Source organism: Sinocyclocheilus rhinocerous, unplaced genomic scaffold (genome assembly GCF_001515625.1).
Source record: "Sinocyclocheilus rhinocerous isolate Xijiao unplaced genomic scaffold, SAMN03320098_v1.1 scaffold1213, whole genome shotgun sequence".
Classification (NCBI taxonomy): Eukaryota; Metazoa; Chordata; class Actinopteri; order Cypriniformes; family Cyprinidae; genus Sinocyclocheilus; species Sinocyclocheilus rhinocerous.
The window spans coordinates 317,434-327,937 of record NW_015625600.1 but is presented as its reverse complement, the minus strand read 5'-3'; the positions used below and the strand labels follow the sequence as shown (position 1 = coordinate 327,937).

At 36.7% G+C, this 10,504-nt stretch overlaps 1 protein-coding gene across 1 annotated transcript in view; it reads left to right on the top strand.

Moving 5' to 3' along the window:
• The first annotated feature begins 1,388 nt into the window (after positions 1-1,388).
• Positions 1,389-10,504, top strand: part of gad2 (glutamate decarboxylase 2) — an 11,337-nt gene continuing 2,221 nt past the window's right edge. The window contains exons 1-12 of the mRNA XM_016576064.1: positions 1,389-1,466; positions 2,242-2,332; positions 2,924-3,036; positions 3,507-3,622; positions 4,269-4,348; positions 4,468-4,522; positions 4,645-4,761; positions 6,130-6,194; positions 6,746-6,824; positions 7,079-7,228; positions 7,824-7,931; positions 9,542-9,631. Of these exons, the coding sequence (XP_016431550.1) occupies positions 2,283-2,332; positions 2,924-3,036; positions 3,507-3,622; positions 4,269-4,348; positions 4,468-4,522; positions 4,645-4,761; positions 6,130-6,194; positions 6,746-6,824; positions 7,079-7,228; positions 7,824-7,931; positions 9,542-9,631 (1,023 nt within the window). The 5' untranslated portion in view covers positions 1,389-1,466; positions 2,242-2,282. The remainder of the gene's footprint in view (positions 1,467-2,241; positions 2,333-2,923; positions 3,037-3,506; positions 3,623-4,268; positions 4,349-4,467; positions 4,523-4,644; positions 4,762-6,129; positions 6,195-6,745; positions 6,825-7,078; positions 7,229-7,823; positions 7,932-9,541; positions 9,632-10,504) is intronic.

Sequence of the window (10,504 nt, the reverse complement as noted above, 5' to 3'; positions counted from 1 at the left end):
TGTGTGTGTGTGTGTGTGTGTGTGTGTGTGTGTGTGTGTGTGTATATGTGTATATTTATATATTCCAAACACTTAAATACTTTATTATTTTACATATCATATCATAACCATGTGATTGGCTGATTAGCAATTTGTGTTACCAAGCAATTGAACAGGTGTACCTAATAAAGTGGCCGGTGAGTGTATATATATATACAATTTTATATATACTATATATATATTTTTTTTTCCCAATGCAGCTCTCTTGACCTGCTCTTCTATGTGATTTTTCTCGTTTTCTCCTCACCAATCTAATGTAAGTGGGCAGAAAAACGCTTATTTTCTGCTTTATTATTATTTTGTGTAACCTGTTATTTTCTACATACTATAATATAATTATACCGTAATTAATTTTTGCTTTATTTAAGGTTTCATTTTATTAAATGCATGCGAAATAAATGACGTGTGCCATTGCGCACGATCGCCACACACAATTGAGAATGGTATTGTGAATAAATAAATGCACAGTAATGTTTTTATTAATTATAGGTTTTCCTGTTCAGGTCTGAAACTGGGTCTCCAGTTTCCTTTTTAATTGGAAATGGTTTGATTATAAAAACGGGCATGGATGTGGACCGCAGATCTGAATGTCATGGTCCAAGGAGCAGCCCGGCTGCTCCTCCTGCTTCTGATGAAGTCTGCTCACTGCTGGAGAAAAGCAAATTACAGAATCTTAAAAAAAAAAAAAAAAAACTGTTGTGCCTTCAGCACAGATGCGGGCGGTGCGCCAGGAGGGGCATAGACTAGTGTGTGTGGTCACGATTAACTACGCAAAATAGTTCGTTATGACCTGAATCGCGTCGGAATTTCTTTGGTGACGTGAAGCGGATTATCTTTACGCCACAAGAAGCTTTTATTACCACTAAAGTAGCAAGTTTGCATGTTGGAGAGCTCGCGCAACGTATTGCAAGAAGTGCTTTTTCAAATGTACTGTGCACACTCAACTTGCATTTGCAGCTGAGATATGTGAAAGAGAATGAGAGCCATTGGATGCCTGTGTTTCCATCAGTGCCAGCGTTTCTCCATGAGTTCAGTGACGGTCTCCGGCTGCTCCAAATCATTGCGCACGGCGCACCACCTGAATATAGACGCTCTGTCTCGACTGTTCTCCATCGGAGGGCTTTGAATATCTTTGAAGAGCACTTTAGCAATTAAAGCACTTGATTTGACGCGTTTGGATAGGTGTGACTGTAAATACATCGCGCACGCAACTGGATTTCCGGCGCGTTGAGCAGGATTCAGCACCACGGCTGCGGACAGCTCCCGTTCCCCCTTGACGCGCGTCTGGATGGCTGCTGCTCGCGTTTCTCTGTCGCTGCTCTGATCCGCTCTGTACGCGATGGCATCTGAGCTTTCGGACGAACCCGAGACTCTAGATGATATTCTGATCAGCTGTCGCGCCACGCTAAAATACGCCATAAAAACGGGTAAGCGTTTTCATTTGTAATTTCATAAGCAATATACACCGTAAAAAGTGGCAACATGCAATTGTTACCTTAAAATAGTTATTTCTATTGTATCTAACCCATACAAATAATTGTGTTGGTATAAATCAATGTATTTAGGTTGATTCAGAGATGTTAATCTATATTTTTGACTTTAATAGAAGCCAATTAATACAGATGTTACCATATTTATTTTTTCCCCAGCGTATAATAGTTTTCATACTAGGATATATATATATATATATATATATATATATAATTGTGTATTGCATTATTCATATTCATTATATCTCTATATAATCTAGGCTACATTACATAAATTATGCTAACCTATTGAGTGTCTCGCTTGTGAAACAGAATTTATTTTCAGCTCACAGACCCACAAGCATCAGTGTGTGTTTGTGCCTGAAGGCGAAACGAATCAGAGCAGAACATGACTTGATATTAAATGAATGCGTCTAGGGACGATTTTATTTTCTCTGATGGCATTATGACTGAGAGGCATTATTTCGAAAAGTGATTTTCGTTTTGGGAATAATTATGAATGATCAGAAAGATTGATTGTATTTCCTTGCTGTCTGCGCCGGTCTTGAGATTCATTTGAGCTCCTTCTGAAGTGTTTCACATCAAGCCACAATTGACTATTAATCGTGAGCCATAAATAGATTATAGATTAATGGTGCATGGGTTTTATTTTATTTTTTTTGCGTTAAATTATTAATTTTGTATTTGTGCACTATGTTGTCTCTACCTTCAGCACACCCCAGATATTTCAATCAGCTCTCCACTGGGTTAGACATGGTTGGCTTGGCTGCAGATTGGCTAACGTCCACTGCCAACACCAATATGTGAGTGTGTGTCTCCTTCCATTAAAATACAAAGCGGGTTGAGATCCGTTTTCTCTGCCTTCATACGCATTATTTTGGCTTGGTCTTTGTGGTGGCTGGCTTAACCTCGCAGATATCAGTTGAATGGAATAAGGCTGATGAATTAAGACCAGCAAATATAACCTCCACTCTCTCATCTTGTGCAATTCACAGAGAGAAAATGAGATGGAAATGAAATGTACATTCAGGCTAATAAGAACAATCATTTTATGTTGGGAATTAAAGTTTAAATTTAACAGATTCTTAATACAATGTAATAACATTGTAATAACAATGTAACAGTTTTTGTGGAGGAAAACATGTTTATTCAGCTTTGTTTTATTGGTTATTTTAGAAATCAAATGTTAAATATTTTAGATTTTTTTTTTTTTATTCACGTCTTGTCAGAAATAATTAAATTTCCACTGCTGTCTTAAGCTGACAGTGACACACTGCTGGAGAACCTGCAGACTGTTGCAAAATCCCCTCAGTTGCTAAACAGGTTGATGTTTGCTTGTCATGATATTTGTTTCTGGCTTGTGTAACTGGGTCACGTGATCTCTGTGCAAACAGGTTCACCTATGAGGTGGCTCCAGTCTTCGTGCTGTTGGAATACGTCACGCTGAAGAAGATGAGGGAGATCATTGGCTGGCAGGATGGCCACGGTGATGGAATATTCTCCCCGGGTAAGCAGCTGTCAATCTGTGTGACCTGCCTTAATATGCAACATTAATATGTGCTTCTGTTATGACGTGAGCGCAAGCACAGGAATTGGCCAAAAGTTGATAGAAGAGGATGTCTCCATTAGTCTTTGAGGATCTTAAAAAAAGACAAACTCAGTTATTTGTGTTCTTGGGTTGTGAAAAATATTATCCAACAGTGAATGTATGATTCCAACCACACCAATTAAGAAAAAAGAAATATTTGAGGTGAATGATGCAAATGATTGCAATTTCTGCTCTGCCGTTCTCTGCCCTACTTTGCAAAAAAACCTACAGAATGGATCGGATTTTAGGCACTGATAATCAAATCACAACTGGGATATAATGTGGACAGTTGCACCAGAGTAAATGACATTCAGGGCCTGAGTAAAAACTGACAGAGGTCAAGCTTTACCTGAGTGATGGAATGAAAGGTTTACTTTATTGTCCTCTAGGTGGCGCCATTTCCAACATGTATGCCATGCTGCTGGCTCGCTATAAAATGTTCCCTGAGGTGAAGGAGAAAGGAATGTCATCCGTACCGAAACTGGTGGCCTTCACATCTGAACATGTACGTCCATCTTATTCTCTTATCATTTTTTCTCTCATCTTATTCTCATATCATCCTATTATTATTATTATTATTATTATTATTATTGAATTTTTTTTACAGTAATTAACAATAATCTGTAGTAAAGGTGTTTCTCCTAAACAGCACTTCTTCTTAATCAATGCAGGGGACTTTATAATTAGTATCAAAAGAGTGAAATAATAAAATTAATAATAATCAAAGTAGTTCTTACACCAAATACACAAAATAATGTTCTTTTTAGCAGCATCATATGACCCCTTTAAGGCAATATGTAAATTAATACCAGTCATTTGTGAAAACACACATCAAATAGATAATGCTAATATTATACAATAATATATTATATTACACCGTATTTCTGTCCACATTTTGAGAATTGTTGTATTTTAGTAAAAAAAAATAAATAAATAGTCACACCACATGGGACAATTCCCACATTTTCTTAAAAATTTGTTTTCTTTAAAGACAGCAAATTTGCATTGAATGTCATCTACTCATTATATATGTATGTATGTATGTATGTATATACCGTATATATATATATATATATATATATATATATATAGTGACATAGATGTATGTTTATGGGCAGCTTAGTGCATTGATGATTGATTATGCCTTTCAGAGCCATTTCTCAATCAAGAAAGGAGCAGCCGCACTTGGAATTGGTACAGAAAGTGTCATCTGTATTAAAGCTGATGAAAGGTTAATCTGAATTACCACTACTTGATGCATTTCTTCCTGACTGCACAATTGAGAAATGCAAGTCTTTACATTATAATCACTAAACCATATGACTTCTTTACTGTTCTCATTTCTTCTAGGGGTAAAATGATTCCTTCCGACCTTGAGAGGAGAATTATTGAAGCCAAGCAGAAGGTAATTTCAATGACCGTGTCTCCATGTCTGCCTAATGTGTCTCTTTTGGGTCTGTTTAAATCATCTTTGTGGTTCTTTGGCATAATGTGCCCTTGAATAATGCACTGATTTCGTTCTCACAGGGATACGTGCCGTTCTTTGTCAGCGCCACAGCTGGCACCACGGTTTATGGTGCCTTTGATCCCCTGATTGCTATAGCGGACATCTGTAAGAAGCATGATATCTGGATGCATGTGGATGTGAGTAGATCTGCTTCCCTGAACTTACGTGAACTTCCTGAATTTTTCATCTGTGAAATATAGACAGTGGACAGGGATCCAAGAGTGATCTCAGTGTTGGCACATCCGAAGTATTGTTCTTTGGATGCAGAACTGAGGACCTTCTAAATTATACTCCATTAGAGCCCTTAAAGGGGATCTATTATGCCCTTTTACGAAGTCTTGATATAGTTTTTGGTGTGTACTAGAATAAGTTTTCACTCTTGAACCTTTGCAACCATGGATTTAACAGGACGTTTCAGAGTGTTTTTTTTTTTTTTTTAACAGTCTATGGACTCTAACGCAGCTTAACCAGGCCTCGTCCCCTTTTTTGCGTGTTCCATTAGAGGGAATTATTTAAATGAGTGAATTTATGACTTCACAGGAACGCGCTGTAGTCCGAGCTCAAACTGCAACATTACACACTAAGTTAGACTGAGTTGAAAAAGTAAACTGAATACTAAAAAAACAGCTAGAACATTTTAAAAACTGCAGTTTCCTAGCAACCAATCTGAACAGCCAGAACAACAGCACCCTAGCAACTGCTTAGTAATATAATAAAAAAAACACTCAGAACACCATAGCAACCATATTGCAGTGCCCTAGCAACCAACAATGACACCCTAGCAGCCACCTAGCAATTCACTAGAAACTACTCAGAACACCTCGCCTAGCAAGGAAACTTGAACCAGAATTTTTGGTTGCAGCATATTTTGCATAAAAATAATCTACGGGAAAATGGGAAAATGATTTGTTAATGCTGAACAAGCTGTGTTTGAAAGGTGGCTTAGGGTGAATTTAGCAAGCATGTATTAAATGGCATGTATAAAATCTAAATGTTTCCTATTAGAGGAATTACCTTCAGTCTATGTGAGTGTGTACATGTTTGTATTCATTCTCATGGGGCTGACACGATTAATAGCGATATCTTATTCCTCATTATAATTCATTTTTCTCTGGTGATGCTGTCACCTCTGGCATTTTTACGGCAACACAGACATATTATGGTGGCATGTTGAAGCTCAAACACTTGCATTGCATTTGAATCCACTAAGCGTCATTAATCTGACCTAAAGGCAGCAGCTCTATGGTCTCAAATTGGCTGAGAATATTATGTACCTATATATATATATATATATATATATATATATATATATATTGCTGAATGTACTGCAAACAAATGTACTACAATATCTACTTTTAGAAATATAATAAAGATCAGTATTATACTTTGGGTCAGATCTCATACATCTGTATCTAGTATCTCAAGATTAAACCTCCTTTTTTACGAGAAAGACATACATGTTTCTGTTTGCTTTTAAAATTACTTCTGTCTCTGTGTTTATACAGGGAGCATGGGGCGGAAGTTTGCTAATGTCCCGGAAACATCGGTGGAAGCTAAATGGAGTCGAGAGGTCAGTACAATCTGCAGTTCCTATGGATTAAATGTCTTGCTAAATCATGAAACACTATCCATGCACTGATTGGTTCTCTCGGTGATGGTGCAGTAGCCTATCAGCTGCACTTCTTCATCTACGTAACTCTTTAGTATTCTGTAGCCGATGCACGGTCTCTAGGAATTCTCATTTTTAGCCCTCCTCCTCCCCAGCACCACCTGTCTAGATCTGCTATGAGGGGTTCTTCTTTACCTTTTGCAGCAGAATGTTTCCTAATATCTTTATGTCGAAGCAGGTTTAACAGAGCAAGTATTTGTACTTGCTCAGCAGTGTAGCATATCTAGTCAGCCAAGACCAAACACACCTAATGTACACCTCATTTTTATCAATAAATGCTTGTTAAATTCATTCAGAGAGTAGTCATGACTGAAATATGATTGAGAAGTCCACAAACTTCTGTGTAAAAGTGCCTAAGGGAGAAATATTGTCTGAATCAAAATAAGTGATTGTATAGCTATTCATCTATTTCAAGGACAATGTCTTGGTATTTCAATTATTTCCAATTTTAGGGCTAATTCTATGACCTGGAACCCCCATAAAATGATGGCTGTACCCTTGCAGTGCTCGGCTCTGCTGGTTCGAGAGGAGGTGAGACTGTCTGCTTTCTTCATTAAAACCAAAACATATTAGCACATCGCATTATTACAGAGGCCAGTATTAAACTACTAAGTCAAACTTTAAAAAAGTGTGATCTAGTGACACCTGCCAGCAAATGCTGCTGGGGGCTTTTCTCAAAATTAAAGACACATTCCTAAACAACTTTTTTAATGACTCTTAATTGACTAACGTCAAGGTATTTTATTTTTTGTAATTTTTTGCCCTTTTTGTGTTATGTGTTCCAGGGTCTGATGCAGAGCTGCAATCAGATGCAGGCCTGTTATCTGTTCCAGCAGGACAAGCACTATGATCTGTCCTATGACACAGGGGACAAGGCCCTGCAGTGCGGCCGCCATGTGGACATCTTCAAACTATGGCTAATGTGGAGAGCTAAGGTATTGTAGAGATTTATTTTTTTCAGATTTACGTTTTGTGTTCTTACAGCTGCAAGAGATAACATGAGTAAGAGTTCAGACAAATTCTTGTAAAGTTTCTAGTAGTATTCAGAATTTTAAGTGTGTGTAATATGATATTGTACTGCTGTATTTAGTAGTATGCTATTATGAACATGTCATATTTTTATTATTGCTCCTGCAGCATGTGCACTGTGCACAGTATATGAATTTTTTGTATGAATAGAATTGCCAAATATGTAGTAAACAACACTATACTCCCGAATAGACCATTTCTAGTGTAATGAATGGAAGTAATTACAGCTGACTGTCAAATTTTAAGACGTTTACACAAAAGTGGATTAAAAATGCAAAATAACCAAGATAACTGGATGCCATTCACTGAATTAAACTAGTAAACCAGTATTCCATTCCCATGAAAAGTGAACATTTACTATCAGCACTTTTACTGGGCAGCTGGCCTGCCTTAAATGACTGCTATAAGGCATTTGGGACAGTAGTTCATCCAAATTATTTGGTTGTATAGTGAGGTTTATTGTGTTATCACAATGTTCGTCCTCTCTCTTCTTCTCTAAAGGGCACTATTGGTTTTGAGGCTCAGATTGACAAATGTCTGGAGCTTTCAGAGTATCTCTACAACAAGATTAAGGACAGGGAAGGATACAAGATGGTGTTTGATGGAAAGGTAAGTCTTATTAGATGTATTTAATGGCCTTTTGGCCTTCTGCTGCATCTTGTCATCAGTGCTTTATATTTGGTAGAGATTGAGAAATTAGAATGGAAAGGAATTAGGAAGAATGTTCAAAGGAGTAAACTATCTATAACACCAGGCCTTTTCTACTGGCATGCATTTTCTGCTGTTCTTTAGTTTGAGCAAACAGAACATGTTATCTCAGAGAGCACATAAACAGACCTAGTGATAGTCTGTGCATTGACCGCCCTTAGCATATTACCCGCAATAATACCAATAATAATGTCACAATATACCCACAATATTTTTTTTTTTTTTTTTTTTTTTTTTTACAGTGAGGTTGCTGTTCTACAATTCAAATTGATTTTCTGTGTCAGTCTATTATTGTGATATAATCACAATATAATATAACCCACCCATATATGGTCATTTTATATATATATATATATATATATATATATTTTATTTATTTTTTTTTTTTTTTTTATTTTTTTTTACGTAAAGTTTAGGGTGGTTTATTCCAGAATTATTTAAATGTATTCTGAATGTTAAAAAGTTATTCAAATGTAAGCAGTTCATTTCATTTATTAAATTTATTCCTAAATTATTTTCCAGGAAATAGCACATCTGCATAAAGATACAAAACACAAAGTATTTCTAAATCCTATTTGATGTGTTTAAAAAAAACAAAAAAAAACAAAGATCCGCTCTGAATTTAAATGCAGGTCCTGTATTTCTAAGTAATTTTGTCAAATGCAGAGCTGATTGTGTGCACTAATTCATCTAACATGAGATGTTTCACCCTTGATATGACTGAGCAGTCGTTCGAGGCTCATTTAAATATAAATTGTGCCTGGTGCCAATGTGACAAAATGATCTGGCTGGAGGCTCCTTGCCAAAGTCAGGGCAGTGCAGGGTGAGGAGGGTTGCAGTTTTGCAGTATGATCAAATGACATTTAACAAAACATTTCAGCTCTCAATTTCATGTTTAGCAAGCTCTTTTTGGTTTTAGCATACTGAGGTATGACTCAATCTGTGTTTTGTCTGTGTGTCCCACCATCTGAATTGCAAATGAGTCCTTTTCACTGGTGCATGGAGGCATTCTTCTCTAGTGTGGCCCCTGGAGCCTCACAATGAGGATGAGGGCCTCTAATGGACTGTAGTGTCTGTCTATGAGCTACCTGCTCAAGCGCTAAAAGTCCTGACAGCAAAGCCTTTTGATTGAATAGATTACATGGCTGCTTCCAAACTGACGGCGACAAAAATTCCCATTATGGCCCCAGACGGCCCGTAATCACATATTCTGATGAGGGCCTCTAATGGACTGTAGTGTCTGTCTATGAGCTACCTGCTCAAGCGCTAAAAGTCCTGACAGCAAAGCCTTTTGATTGAATAGATTACATGGCTGCTTCCAAACTGACGGCGACAAAATTTCCCATTATGGCCCCAGACGGCCCGTAATCACATATTCTGTCACAGATCTTTAATGGACTCCCCAGAGTGCTCTATTTATGCAAGCGTGTGTTGTACGTTAAATTGAGTGATAGTTGTGTGTATTGTGTGAATGTAAGCTGATACTATCTGGTGGTCTCATGTCCTTGCAGCCTCAGCATACCAATGTGTGTTTCTGGTACCTTCCACCGGGCGTACGCTACCTGGAGGACAAAGTGGAGAAAATGAAGCGCCTGCACAAGGTGAGAAAAACTGGATTCGATCAGCTGATGTGAACTGAGCGTTGACATTTCAGAAGATGACATATTGCTTTTGCAGCAGTGGTACAATGAAAGAGTAACAAAAGAAAATGAACTTGAAAGCCCCTAGGGATATTTTAATAACCCAAAAACATATTTAACATTGAAAAATCAGGTTGATATTTTACGATGTTATCTTATGAAAATGGATTATGCAAAAGAACAAACATTCCTCCATTCACCTATTGATGAGATACCAGATGTAAAGCATACATACAATGTTTTGAATTTATGCAGAATTTCCAAATGCTAAGAAACTCTAAATAGTTACATACAGTAAGTGTGCTGTGATACATAAGGGTTACAGTTTAAATCATATTCATCCATTTTATTTATTTCTTATATGTGTTGATTTTGTTTAGGCCAGATGAACGTCCGTTTTGAAAAAGAAGTGTGTTAAATGTACTCTTGTAGTGTGCTTGTTCATTTGAGTAATAATTAGGTTTTAATCATCTTTTTGTCTATTCACAAACAGCTTGTAACACTCCAAAGAGAAAGGAAAACTTGAAATCGCATCATATGACCCCTTTAAGACATACACTTATTTTGACTAACATGCGATAGCACATGTAAAGAATTTAATTACACTCTAAAAATATTTTTTTTTTGAAGTTATAAATAAAACAAAGATTATTGGACAAAGTTTTACAAGAAAATGCCATTTCATTCTTTCTACTTTAAAATTTCACATTTAATTCAATGTGTAACTTGCCCTTATTTTATAATTATTTGTGAAATATTATTTCATTTATTTTACTTTTATTTCATATTACAAATTGATATATTATAAACATACTCGATTGCAACTTCATCATA